The sequence below is a fragment of the Neopelma chrysocephalum genome, unplaced genomic scaffold (genome assembly GCF_003984885.1).
Source record: "Neopelma chrysocephalum unplaced genomic scaffold, ASM398488v2 Primary Assembly neopelma1_97033, whole genome shotgun sequence".
NCBI lineage: Eukaryota > Metazoa > Chordata > Aves > Passeriformes > Pipridae > Neopelma > Neopelma chrysocephalum.
The window spans coordinates 238,763-253,957 of NW_020925675.1; the positions used below are offsets into that span (position 1 = coordinate 238,763).

General features: G+C 39.2%; 1 protein-coding gene across 1 annotated transcript in view; it reads right to left on the reverse strand.

Annotated features, from left to right (window-relative positions):
* Window positions 1-15,195, reverse strand: part of LOC113961063 (guanine nucleotide-binding protein G(q) subunit alpha) — a 149,642-nt gene that overhangs the window by 61,319 nt on the left and 73,128 nt on the right. The window contains exon 3 of the mRNA XM_027671086.1: window positions 4,025-4,179. Within this exon, the coding sequence (XP_027526887.1) occupies window positions 4,025-4,179 (155 nt within the window). The remainder of the gene's footprint in view (window positions 1-4,024; window positions 4,180-15,195) is intronic.

The following is a 15,195-nucleotide window of genomic DNA, read 5'->3' on the forward strand; positions in this document are numbered from 1 at the left end:
CAGTTATGATTAAAAATCTAATATCTAGGCAATAATCAGGACCAGTAGATCTCATAACTTGAGGGAGGATATATGCCTGTGTATCCAAGGGTACCAAATTACAGAGGATCCCTTCTAGATGTGTCAGCCCTTATATTAGCCCTCCCCCACAACAGAAACAATCACCAGAAAAAATGAGTGAAGAAATTGGATTTGAAGAAACATAACCAACAACAGTAAAAGGAACACACCACACATTGAGAAACATGCTATAAAAACACAAAAAAAGGGGGGGAAAGAGATATGGATCTGGTCCCTATATGTGTAAATCTACATTAACACTTCTTCAAAACAGGAACAATCACAAAGAAGCAATAAATGATACAACAGAACCAAAAAAACCCCACAAACAGTAACCAATACAAAACCAAAACTCCATGATTCAAACCCAATAAAGGGTTTAAGAATGCATGTGTGAGGAGAGAATGAAACGGTGGCCACTGGAGTATGAATGAGAAAGTTGAGTGGAGATATGTATGTGTGTGTGAATGCAAATACACTTTATGGCAAGACATCTTAAACACTCATTCAACAACACTACCTCAACCAACACTACTTCAAACACAACATCTACAACCCAACACATTTCCCTTTCAAATAAAGATGATGCCTTGGGGACCCCTGGTGGCCTAGTGGTTAGCATGCAGGACTCTCACTGCTGCGACCCTGGTTCGATTCCTCGGTCCCCCGGGCAGATGGAGCCCGTTAGCCCTGTGAGGCCATCCATCTATGAGAAGGTCACTCTAAACAAACCTACGTCCTGAGGACCTCACTGCCATTGTCCAAGCTTGCTTGGCCCCGGCAGATGAACCTTAGGATTAAAGGGTGGGCTCAGTTCAGCGCAGGCTGTGTCTCACCTAAAAAATCCATTGCGCAGGCTGGAAAGGTAAAAGACCTTTCCCAAAATCTTCGTTCGCGAAGACTGGCCATTATTATTAAAGATGATGCCTTTACCCAATCACACAAAATCACCCTCAGATAAAAGGTTCTACACATCTACAAACCCTGGGTAATTTAAGGCGGTTTGAATATTGACGAACCAATAAAGTTGTAAACAGTTCAATAAAGGCCTTGTGACGATAGGCCCTGTTTTTTATAAACAGTTAAGATAAGATTGGTTACATTAAGAATGTTTAAAAAATGTATTGTTTTACAACTTGTTAATTATTTAGAGAAGGGGGAGATGTGGCAAGGAATTATGGGAGTTGTAGTTTTCCAGGTTCTCACGCATGCTCAATCAGTACTTGATTGTCATTGGTTGGAAGATCATGTGACGTTTAAGCGCTGTATTTAAACCTGTTTTGTAATAAACCTTAATTCTGCTCTGGCACTCGTTCATGTCTGAGTGGGGTTTGTGCCTTGTACAACACCTCAAACCCCTTCTCCTCTGAAGCGAGTCCCTTCCCCCATCCCCAGCAATGAGGTGAAGTGGTGAGCCTCAGGGTCCTGGGCAAGCCCCCTCCTGGCTACTGCAAAAATCAACCCTGTACTGGCTGGAACCAGGACAATGTTTTATCCCTAAACATGAGGACTGTATTTTTGAAACAATGCTTCTTTGGTTTCTGCTAATTGCTTTTCCTGGACTTACATATGTAAAGAAACTCTACTTGCAAGCATAAATATATGAGAGGCTCGTTTAAAGACTCATATATAGTGTTTCATAATTCTAGTGTTTTATTACTTGTTCTAAAACAATTTTTGCAGAACACCACAAAATAAACTCTTATCTATTATAATTAAAATCTACAAAATCTAAAATAAATCATGTTGTTAAATGGTTACATATGTTGAGCTTTAAAAATAACCAATCAAGTAGTACATTTCCCTTTTGGAAGAAAATGCTTGAAAATTTTGTTTCTATAGCTCATTAATGAGCTATACTATTTTAATACTACTCAAAAGATCTACTATGGTGATGATTTCATTAGAACTAGGTCAAAACTAAGATTTTCAGCACAATTTGATCTGAAGTAGCATCAGATGCTTATTTCCTACTTTGGAGACTTACTAATTTTTACTATTTTTATTGTATTCCTCTAAGGCAAACATTAAAATATATGTATTTATTTCAATTTTGAAATCAGTATTATATCTATCATGGAATCAAAGTTAAGACATACAAATATAACAAATTCAAAGTATAAGAAAAGCTCTGTTTCACCTTTACTTATGTTTGCTGTTCATTTCAAAATTAAAATAAACAGAAAGTATAGTCAGCCTAATTTGTCTCTAAAATGTTCTTTTGCTACTTATGTACCCTAAAAATTATCACTTATATTTTATCTTCTATGGTTTTTAGCTTTCTTACCATTGAAAAATAAAACATAATATTGTATATTTGAGGACACTGAGAATCCATGCAATACAAGAGAGATTTTACTGTATTTTGAACCACTGTACACCAAAATATGCATATACAAGTAATAAAAACCATCTCTTCCAGGACGGTTGCACGGGATAGACGGCTGTTTTCGGAGGAGGAAAACACCTTTCGTGGGGAAGTAGTCTTTATTGTTAGTTTTCCCTGTGTGTATAGTGCTTATAGTTCTCTTTTTCTTCTCTGTGTAAATATAAAACCGCCTTTCTCAGCAGCCTCGGTTTTGCAAAGTTTTTTTTCCTTTCCCCCCTTCCCTCCTCCTTCTCCCTCTGGGGGGAGGGTTGGGCGGAGTCTTGGTGGACACCAGGTGTTCAGCCAAAGTAAACGATAACAATTGGGAAGGTAACCAGCTCTATGGGACAGCATATTGCATAGAACAATAGGAACCCTGTATGTGAGGTTGATAAAGCAGAAGCAGAATGTGGTGTGGTAATAACAGAGTATTGGAGCAAATCTGAGCAGACCTAATTCATGCACTAGTAGCTCTCTAGCTGCCTGAACTGCATCAGTAAGATATTAAGTTTGTCTTGATTCAATCATGTATAAAGGATTGTGCAAGATAAGGACCCTCAGACTACTGTGCAGATAAATCTCACTCCAGACTTCTGTTATGTGTATGGCCATGTTCCATTGACTTTAATGGGACCTTCATGATGCCTTTCAGTTTCTTATGTATATAAGATTGATTTTCATAGCTAATCTAAAAGTTCCAGTGGAGACCATGGAAGTATTTTCCACAGCTTTAATAACCAAGTATGCTAACTCTTTTTCTAGTGGGCAATACCAAAAGATCATCCTGCTCTACCATAATCCTTTTTTTTTTTAGCAGATGAAAAATTTTACCAGAGCTATATAACTCAGAGCAACTGAATTTCTTGAAGATGACATTTAGACAATGCTCAGGGTCCAATGCTAAATTCCATTGCTATTTTATCAGAATCCTGCCACGAGAGAGTACATGTGTACCATTCAAGACCAAGCTTAGTCACATATGCATTTTCATTGTTGTTGATAGGATTTAACTTAAAATGCTTTGCTTTCCACCCTTTACAAATTGAAGTCTCTTTTCAGTTATGTGTTTGCCTTCTTGGCAGTCATATTCTTTCAAGATTAGGTCTTGTTCGTACAAGGGAAAGGCAGTTGAACAAAACACAAGAGCACTTGCTTGATACTATTTACCTCATCATCAGGATCACAAAAGAGAAAAGGAAAAAGGAAAAAAAAGGGGGAAAGGGAAAGACAAGGGGAAAGGAAAAAACTAGGAAAACAGATGTTCAAGGGCATTGCAATTTTTATAAATTGCATAGAGGTCTACCCTTGATTGCACTTCCCTAGTATAAACTTAATGTAAGATTTCAAATTATCATAGGCTTATGTTTTGGGAAACAAACACACTACCTTCCTTACAAGTAGCCTTTACAGTCACGTTATTAAGTGCATGTTTGTGCTGAATATGTATGCACACACAGATACTTGTACACACACACACACAAAAAGCTGTACATGTATGTACACAAAAATAGAGTATACAAAGATAAAAAGTAAGAATTAATTTGTTAGAAAGAACAGAAAATAAGATACAGTTGTTTGTAACCACTATATACTTACTATTTTGTTGAATCTGATAACTGATATTCTCGTCGTCTATCATAACATTCCTGGATTCCAGGGTCATTCCATAAATTTCTCAGTGCATCTACATAAGGGTTCTCAAAAGTTGACACCTTCTCTACATCGACTTCTCGAACTAACTGTGCACGAGCCTAATTTAAAACAAAGAAAACAATTAAATTTACTTCATTTTCTATGTTTACAAATAGTTCATATATTGTGAATGTGAATACCAGGAATAATTTTCCAGACTGGCCATCTCACCAATGTGAGGTTATGAATGAATGATGTTAAGGTGTGTTCAGACTAAGAAAAATAGTAATAGGGATGATATGAAAGTGAATTAATAAATGAGTATGTGGGCCCTTATTTCAGAATAAGCTTATCCTAATCCAGTATTATTTAGCTGAAATTGATAAAATGTTCACATGAAAATTTATATTTAATTAAGCTAATCTTTAAGAAAGCTTTCATTTTTCAGGTACAATTTTATGGCATATACTTGCTTTTTAAATGATAACCACTTAAACAACTTGGCAGAGTAAGACTGATGGGAGCAAAAAGAATGAAAAGGAGGGAGAAAATTTGTCTTTTAAAGAGATTCATTTATATATACATACACTAAGAGAGAAAAAGAACAGATGAAAACAGTCAAAAAAAAAGAACAAGGGATTCTATTCTCGAAACTAGTCTACATTTAAGACTAGACAAATATCAGCAAGGACACAAACCCCTTTGCATTTTAAATCAGGTAAGTGCATACAAAAAGGACTGGTTTTGTTATTTTTAAAGTAATTTATCCTGTTTACACACATACAACCTGTCACCCCTCTTTTTAGACAGTCCAGGAGAATGCTACTACTCATTATTTAAAAAAATTTTATACCTGCAACTATTGTCTATTCATGTGGACATCAAGAACTTTAAGTTCAACGTGAAAAATGTTTGTCTTCAAGAAATGGAGAACATATGCTCTCTATTAGAAGAACCCAAGTCTTTAAGTTTTAACAAAGTATATTTTCTTCTGTAACATCATGTTCACCCATCCCAAAACTGGACAGATCATGAAGGGTCTGTACTCATCATCATCATGGCTAGGCTTCGCGAATGAACATTTGGGAAGAATTCTATCCACGCTTGATACAAGCAGGCTGATGGCTAAAAAGGCCAATGCGAGATAGACAAGTCCGGTTGCAAAAGGCACAGCGGAATGTCTCCTTAGGCGGTATTGGCAAGACACAATTCTTTCTACTTTGTCTTTTCTCCTCAAGAATGATTCTGCGTGTGTTCTCAAAAGAAGCAGCAGCGTTATAGATAGTGTGTCTCCATGTCCCCAATTGGAGGCCAGAGAAGACCAATGATGATGATCATGGCCAAAGCTGAGACATTGTTTCAGGGAGTCCTTGTATCTCCTCTTCTGGGCTCCTCTCTTGCGGCAGCCAGTGGCAAGTTCACCATAGAGCACAATCTTAGGAATCTTAGGGAGGCGGTAGTCCTCCATCCTGGATACGTGCCCTGCACAAGGCAGCTGTGTTCTCAGCAACATGGCCTCAATACTTGTGACTGCTGCTTGTTCTAGAATAGATGTATTAGTCACATAATCTGACCAGTGTATGTTTAGGATTGTACGGAGACAGCGTTGATGGAAGCGTTCTAAAAGTCGCAGGTAGTGGCGGTAAATGACCCATGCTTCAGACCCATATAAAAGACTAGACAGTACAATGGCTCTGTGAACACTGATCTTTGTACTTTTCTTCAGGTGTTTATTTCATCAAACTCTTTTATGGAGTTTTCCAAAAGCTCTATATGCCTTTGATAACCTGTTGTCTATCTCTCCGTCAATCTTACCATCCGAGGAGATGAGGCTACCTAGATAATTAAACTGCTGGACTGATTTGAGCTCTGATTGGCCAATGGTGATATGGGGATGATGGAAGACTTCCTGAGGTGCAGGTTGATAGAGAACTTCTGTCTTCTTTAAGCTGACTTCCAGCCCAAAAAGCTCAGTACCATCTGCAAACCAGGATGTTAAATGCTGCAGAGCTGCTTCTGTGTGGGCGACAAGGGCGGCGTCATCAGCATAAGAGGGTTTAGGGTCTTAGTATGGGCCTTCAGTCGCCTTAGGTTGAATAGGCTTCCATCGGTACGATATCGAATGTAGATACCATCCTGATCATCGAGGTCTGCTGTGGCCCTTTGGAGCATCATGCTGAAAAAGACTGTGAATAGGGTTGGTGCGAGAACGCAGCCTTGTTTCACACCATTGGTTATTAGAAAGGGCTCAGAAAGTGCATTGCCATATCTGACTTGGCCGTGCTGATCCTCATGGAGTGAGATGATCATTTTAAGGAACTTGGGGGGACATCCTAAACGTTCCAAAATCTGCCACAGACCTTTTCTGCTCACAGTATCGAAAGCCTTGGTGAGATCAACAAAGGTTACATAGAGACCTTTGTTCTGTTCCCTACACTTCTCTTGCAGTTGTCTGAGAACAAATACCATGTCTGTGGTACTCCTGTTGACTCTGAAACCACACTGACTTTTGGGTTGAATTCCTTCTGCTATAGCGGGTAATAGTCTGTTCAAGAGTATTCTTGCCAGGATTTTGCCAGCAGTGGAGAGCAGAGTAATACCACGGTAATTTGAACAGTCTGATTTAATTCCTTTCTTCTTATACAAAGTGATGATGACTGCATCACGAAGGTCTGATGGTAGTTCGCCTAGTTCCCAACAGCGCACCACAAACTCCTGAAATTTAGCATGGAGTGCTAGGCCCCCATGTTTCCAGACTTCGGGTGGAATTCCATCAACCCCAGCTGCCTTGCCAGTTTTCACCTGCTGTATGACTTTAAGAGTTTCTCCCAAAGTGGGGGCAGTATCCAATTCATTCTTCACCGGTTGTTGTGTGATGGACTGAATAGCTGATTCTTGGACTACACAGCTAGTACTGAAAAGAGTCTGAAAGTGTTCAGACCATCGATTCAGAATGGAGGTTTTATCTGTCAGAAGCGTTTGACCATCAGCACTGAGTAGAGGGCTTTGAACCTGGTATGTAGGCCTGTATGCTGTTTTCAAGCCCTCATAGAATCCTCTGTAATCACCTGTATCTGCGCATAATTGAATTTTTCCTGCTAGATTGATCCACCACTTGTTCTGGTTGTCACAGAGTTTCTGTTGGAGCTTGCTGCATGCAAGATGAAAGGCTCTTTTTCTTACGTGAGAGGATGGTAGTGCAAGGTGTGCTTGGTGAGTAGATCTCTTCTTCCTTAACAACTCCTGGATCTCTTGATTGTTTTCATCAAACCAGTCCTTGTTCTTCTTGAAGGAGAACCCTAAGGATTCTTCAGAGGACTGCAGGATGATGTTTTTAATATGGTGCCATAGTGTTTCAGGAGAGTGATCTATAGAATCTATAGAATGATTTTCGAGCCTAGTTTGAAGATTTGCCTGGAATCTGTCTTTCACTGTGGCTGATTGGAGATTGTTAACTTGGAGTCTCCTTCTTGGGATACCGCCCCTTTTAGGTTTGAACTTAAGATTGAAGTTTACAGAGCACAAGTCGATGGTCTGTTTGGCATTCTGCACTAGGCATCACGTGGGTATGATGGACATCGCGAACATCTCTCTGTCGCACCAGGACATAATCAATGAGGTGCCAATGCTTAGATCTAGGATGATGTTTAGGTCTAGGATGGTTTCCCTGAACAGCAATCAAATAATCAGCACTCCACTGGTGGGACAACATTATATAGTGATGTAACTATACAAAGTTTCATTATTGTATAATATAAGCCCCCAAACTCCTATGAGACTTCTAATTATATCCTTCACCCTCTTCTCCCTCCTTTTTTTTAGTTAGCACTAAAAAAACCCCAAAAAACCCTAAGCAAACAAAGAAACAGAAAAACCCCTAAACAAAACCAAAAGCAAAAACCAATCAACTCACTACACTTACTTTCATTAGGTTCAGTACAGGAGAAGCAAAAAGCCATTTTTGCAGGACTGCTGAACTGCATAAAAATAAATTAAAAATTTTTCCTGATTATTTACGCCATAATTTATAATTAACTAATTATTTTTCCTTCTCATTCCTAGAACATTTTTTCATAACTCCTTAAGCACTTCAAGTTATGCATGTTATAATATCTGATGATATTGATATGTAATGTCATATAACTTAATGTAGATTTTTTTAAAAATATTGGACCAGTATTAGGTTCTAAGTTTGTTTCTATTCTTGTTTTTCTCAAAATGCACAGAGAGAGCTGAAAGCATGCGTTCTCTATGCTTTTAACTGATATCATCTGAGACACTGATTTTTTCTTATTACAATAGTGAAACACAACCAACTTAAAATTATTTTAACACAGATAATTTAGGATTGTCATCATTTTATCCAGTTTGTTCCAAAATTTCTTTAACCACATCTTCATAAGTTCTTATGTGAATAATCTGGTATTAGTTTGAGCAAGTGCTTGTCAACTTGATTAGGATGACAACCACTGAACTCATAATCAGCATTGAATCATGCATGCCCTTGGGGTAGAAAAAAAGATATGGGCCAAATCTAGTTCAATTTGTACTAAAAGTTTAAAGATTTCTTCAAATATTTGTTCAAATTACTTTAACAGAAAGGTTTTTACCTGAGGCTTCCACTAGAAACATGCTTGAAGGGACATATTTCAAGAGGGACTCTGCAGAGCGAATACATGGCAAGAGCACTCACATTTTTAGTTACAATTGTGATTCTGTGATTCAATTACATATTTCATCTTTATTGTTTTGAGGTTAATAGTAGGAAAGCATTTAACCATTCTTTCTCTTCTAATCTGAAATGCAGGTACTGGGGGTCTAGGATGAGTACTTCTTAACTGCAAAGAATAACTCACAACAGCTAATCTTCATAAAAATCAAAGGGTTCCTATGTGAGAAAGAGCTCTGGGGTAAACTATCCCTTCCTGTTAACTGCATGCAATTCATACAGATCAATCACAGACATCTGGTCTGGGGTGGTAGTGGGATGTTGATTTAAAAAAACTAACCAACCAAGTAACTGCAAATTAAATATGTAGAAATTGGGTGATGGAACTGAGTGTTTTTCCTAGCAAGAATCAGCTTATCATGCTTGCCCTGTAGACCCTTGTGCTGGTTTAAAAGTTAACCAGCAGGGGAAATGAACTCAACTCAAAAGAGAGATTATAAGTCAGAATAACAATTTATTAAAATAATGCAATAAGTACAATTATACAGACAGACAATTGGTTTTAACCCGCAAAACCCAAATGTATAACCCAGCACCCTGGGGCATGAACAAAAAGTGGTGTTCCTTGGCCCCCCCTGAGTCCAAAGTAAAGGGAGAGGGGAAAAACCTGCTGGTGGGAGAGCTGTTGCAGTCTGGTCAGAAAGTGGTGATTGCAGTCCAGTCGAGGGTGGTGGTCTCAGTCTGGTTGAGAGCAGTGGTCTGCAGTCTTCCTCTGGATCCCACGAGTGGTGCAAAGGTTCCGAAACTCCCAGTTTATATATTCTCCAGTTCAGGCGGGAGTGCTCAGTCCCTCCCTCAGAGCGGGGAATTCCATAAAAGGGCATGAGGATGCTCAGTCCCTCCCTCAGAGAGGGGAATTCCATAAAAGGGTATCAGAGCGGGGAATTCCATAAAAGGGTATGAGGACAGGAACATCTTCCCACCTTGCAGGCCTCTACTGACAACAGTTTCTGGGAAATGGCATGGAAGGCTATAGAATACACAGTTTTGTGTTACACCCATCCAGTGATGAATTGGTCCCAGCCGTTCTAACCAGGACAACCCTACTCTGTCAGTACATCCAACTGAACTGACCTACCTATGTACTAAAGATTACATTTGTGTGATTGTACTATCTGTATGGAAGTCACATGCACTATCAATACATATTGCACATAAACACTGAAAACACAAATGGGGTAGAGGAAAATACTAGTTAGCTGAGTCAGTCTCTTTCTACCTGTGTTAGGCAGATGGTACAATTAAAAAGAGGAATCTCCTCAGTATGTTCATTGTACTCCCATTGTCCATCTATCAGGCAAAAATCTATTTCTGGCTAACAGCCTTCAATTAAAAGAGTTGGAAGATGATGAAAAGGAGTTTTCTATTCTTAACAGTTATATCTGATTTCTATTCAGTTGCAAAAACTATCCTATTTTTTTCATATAATTGAAAATGCGATAGTGGAAAGTTAAAAAGGAAGTGCATTAAATAGAGGAGGGAGAAAGGTAAGATGGGGAAAAAAGGAGGATGATAAGGGAAAGCATTAACATTTATTTATTACAAATTGACTAAGCACATTCCTGCAATTTCTAAAATTAGGACTCATTTACAAGAGCTGAACCAGCTCCTATAATATACAGAGCATGTATTTCTGTATTCCTGCATAGTGGCACAAGGCACTGAGCCACAAATACATGATTCCAGCATTCACTTCTACATTCATACAGGTTTTGCAGCAACCATAAACTAGTACAATGAACACTTTGTTACAATAAAGTTATAAAGGGAGGAAACAACTTTGTTTTACACAGAGGTGAAAAGAGGGGGATAAAAGAGAATTATATTCCAATTTATTTGTTTAGTTTTATAGCTTTAAAGTAAAAAACATTAATGTGAATTTAAATACTATAGGATCTAATCAAAGATCTATATTTAGGTTCTCACCTGTCAATAAGTACATAAATTTCAATAGCTAGCATATGCTGCACTAAGTATGTAAAGCAAGTAAAATAAATTATGGCATTAGTACAGGATATTTAGATTGAATTACCCAAATTTAACAAGTATATTCAACATTTATGGCAAAATTTACTTTCTTATGGCCACATGAGTTGCTGACAGAGACGGATTGAAGATGGAAGGATCCCTACAGCCCCCTATGCATTATTTACACAAAGAGGACATAGTTCCAAAGAGATTTTTTACCTCATGGTAATCCAAGGCAGCATGTGCTGGGCATGCTACTGCTGCTTTCCATTCATGACTCTGCATGGTAAATCAAATGTTAGGTTATTCTGGGACTGCTCCTTATGAGTGTGAAAATAGGACAAGGGATGCAGAGGCTGAGGCAGTGGATAGTGCCACAGTTCAGCATTCAGTGTGAGGGGAAGAAGAGGTCTACATTAAAATCAATGGAAGCCAGTTGATGTTATTGGATTTCAGCAAAGCTTTTGATACCATCTGTCATGGTATCTTTCTGGACAAAATGTCCAGCACACAGCTGGATAAACACATCATGCGGTGGGTGAGCAACTGGCTGATGGGTCAGGCACAGAGGGTAATAGTGAATGTGGTAACATCAGACTGGTGACCTGTCACTAGTGGGGTTCTGCAGGGCTCCATCTTAGACCCTGTTCTCTTCATAAATGACTCGGACGCAGGACTGAAAGGGATGCTAAGCAAGTTTGCAGACGATACAAATTTGGGAGGAGCTGTTAACTCCCTCAGGGACAGAGAGGCCCTGCAGAGAGACCTCGACAAATTAGAGGACTGGGCAATCACCAATCATATGAAGTTTACTGAAGACAAGTGCTGGATTCTGCACCTGGGATGGGGAAACCCTGGATGTATGGACAGACTGGGGAATGAGACACTGGAAAGCAGTGCTGTGGAAAGGGACCCAGGGGTCCTGGTCTATGGCAAGTTGAATATGAGTCAGCAGTGTGCCCTGGCAGCCAGAAGGGCCAACCGTGTCCTGGGGGGGCATCAGGCACAGCATTGCCAGCCAGTTGAGGGAGGGGATTGTCCCGCTCTGCTCTGCACTGGTGCGGCCTCACCTTGAACATTGTGTGCAGTTTTGGTCACTGCAATATAAGAAAGACATTAAGCTATTAGAGAGTGCCCAAAGGAGGGCAAGGAAGATGGTGAAGGGTCTTGAGGGGAAGCTGTATGAGGAGCAACTGAGGTCACTTGGTCTGTTCAGCCTGGAGAAGAGGTGACTGAGGGGAAACCTCATTGCGGTCTACAGCTTCCTCATGAAGGGAAGCGGAAGGGCAAGCACTGATCTCTTCTCTCTGGTGACCAGTGATAGGACCTGAGGGAACGGCCTAAAGTTGTGTCAGAGGAGGTTTAGGTTGGATATTAGAAAGAGGTTCTTCACCCAGAGGGTGGTTGGGTGCTGGAACAGGCTTCCCAGGGAAGTGGTCACAGAACCAAGCCTGACAGAGTTCAAGAAGTGTTTGGACAATACTCTCGGGCACATGGTGTGACTTGGGGATGGTCCTGTGCAGGGCTAAGGGTCGGACTTGATGATCCTTGCGGGTTCCTTCCAACTCAGCATATTCTGTGATTCTGTGAAATAGTCTTTGGATAAAAGCTTTAAACACTTTTCCAGCACTCTTATTCTTTTTAAAGTCTATTATATTAATATTTCAGTCCTACCCATTGGCCTCTAACAGCATTGGGCTGCTGAATAGCAAGATGTTGTAAAAGCATGAAATATAGCACAGACTAACACTCAAAATAGCAATATTCCAGCAAAACAGAAGAAACATTTTGAAGTGCACAAGCCTTTTTATTATTCTATAATTGGTTATGCTGAAGAAAAAATTCTAAACAGTGAAGAAAAAATGCTTTCTTCGGTTACTGATTTTATTTATGAACTATAACAGTGCTGGCACCAGTAACATATAACAGACTTATTCTTGTTACTCATTACATTCATCTGCTGATGCACTGAGACATAACTAGGAGATGGTGATAAATATAGATGTCTGAATTTTGGGTGTGATATAGTTCTGGTTAAGCACATTTTATTCAGCATATCAAATATCTAGAAACTCCATTTTCTGAGACAAAATTAATTAATGGTAAGAGTATGCATTACATTTTTGCTCTTCATAGGGAAAAGGTACTGTTTCTTCTTTACACATACCTTATAAAAGGAATGTTTTGTATTTTGTACAATATCATCAACTCTAAAGCCTAAAATTATGACACTGTTTTCTGTTTGGTTCCACAGTCATTTACCATACTTATTTTAATAAACACTGTATTACAATTCTCTAAAACTCTGAAGCTGATATAACCCCAAATCACCACCAACACACACACAACCCTAACATGATAAAAGAGATCTAATCGCCAAATCCAGAATAGGCAAAACAGGTTATCATGGCTAAACTCCAGCCAGCAACTAAGCACCACACAGCCCCCTGGTGCAATGGGGGAGAGAATTGGAAGAGTAGAAGTGAGAAAACTCATGGGCTGAGGTAAAGACAATTTAATAGGGAAAGCAAAAGCTGTGCACGTCATCTGGAAGGCAGGTGTTCAGCCATCTCTAGGATGTAACAGTTACTTTGGGAGACAAAATGCCATAACTCTGAGCATCCCCCTCTTCCTTCTTTCCCCAGCTTTACATACTGAGCATGACACTATATGGTACAGAATATCCCCCTTTGGTCAGTTTTCCCAGCTGTGTTCCCTCCCAGATTATTGTGCATCCCCCAGCCTACTCATTGGTGGGGTGGTGTGAGAAGCAAAGAAGGCCTTGACACTGTGCAAGCTCTGCTCAGCAGTAACAAACACTTCTCTGTATTCTCTGTATTATCAACACTTTTTTTTCTGCACAAATCCAAAACACAGCCCTATACTAGCTACTGTGAAGAAAATTAACTCTATCTCAGCCAAAACCAGCACAGGTGTTTAGTGAAAAAAATTAATTTGATATCCTGCTGAGAAATAACTGTCATGCTTAAGGAATAATAACTTAATGAGACCATTTGAACACTGGAGAAACATTACAGAATACACTTATTCAGGCATTAACCCTGACCTTAAAAGTAGGTTGGACAATTCAACTTGCATCTCAACTATATCACTACTTTTATACTGTCAAATCCCCTCCAAAGCATATTTATGTATATTTCCTCTCATTGGGATAGCTTCAGATGAACAATCTAATTTTCATTCCTTTCCCAAGGTGAAAGAAATCATACAATTCAATTCTCATGTAGTTCAATCCAGCAATGCAGGACACGAAGAAAACTTACATTAGAACATGGAACAGCCATGATTTCATTTTATGTAGAAAAGGCTTCTGTATATGGCATCTGTTTCAGTACACCCAGACAGTTGTACCATCTGCTTGGGATGCATTCATAAAAGGCTGTTTTCTACTGCCTGTAATAGCTAGTAAATGACAGAAATTAAAAAAAGACCTACTGGGTCACATAAATTAACTCCAGTGCAACTTAAGAAAGCAGTTCTCTTAATAGACCCAATCTCAATGAAGAATATTAAAAATATTGTTGCTGCAGCTTTATTTGTCAGATGAATAAAACACCACACACACTGCTGATTCATATGGTATCCAAGAACAGCACACAGAAAACTCTGCAGAAAGACCACAAAAGATGATGAGCATCCAAAAACAGACAGATAGGGTTCTTAGAAACTTCCTGAACATAGTTTAGAAACTACCTGAATGCTTTGTTCTCCCTCACAGACATCCCATGGTGCAAGAGACTCCTTTGCAACCCCTGAAAAGATCTGTCCATTCACGTATTCCTTAATTTCTTCATGCATATCCTTAAACACCTTTCCCCATGAGAAAATTTGAAACAGAGAAGGAACTCCAATTTTCTTTTAGAAAAATCCATTTTATATAGTCTGCCACAGTACAAACATGTACTAGTCAAATGGTCTCCATATCTTTTAGTGATATCTCAGTCCGATACTGTTGGCACCTGCATTACCACAGAATCAGTTAACTTTTTCGCTACAGAAAAGGGTTTAAAAAACACATGCTAGTTATAAAATAGCAAGTAGCTGAAAAAACTTTTTAAAAAAGAGAATAAATGTTGAAATTATTTTCTTCCCCAAATTTTTACTGTAGATCTAAATTAAACGCTCTGCAAACTACTTTTGAAAAATGTTAAAACATTTCCTCACAGACTGACTGCAAGAGAATTTATAAAATTATATTGGGTTTGTGTGGCAAGGTTTTGGTAGCAGGAGCAGGTTTGCTGGCAGGACTTGTGACCCCACAGGGTACCCACACTGGAGCAGGCTGTTCCCGAAGGACTACACCCTGTGGAAGGGGCCCACGCTGGAGCAGTTTGTGAAGAACTGCAACCCATGGGAAGGACCCATGTTGGAGAAGTTTATGAAGGACTGTCTCCTCTGGGAGGAACCCCATGCTGGA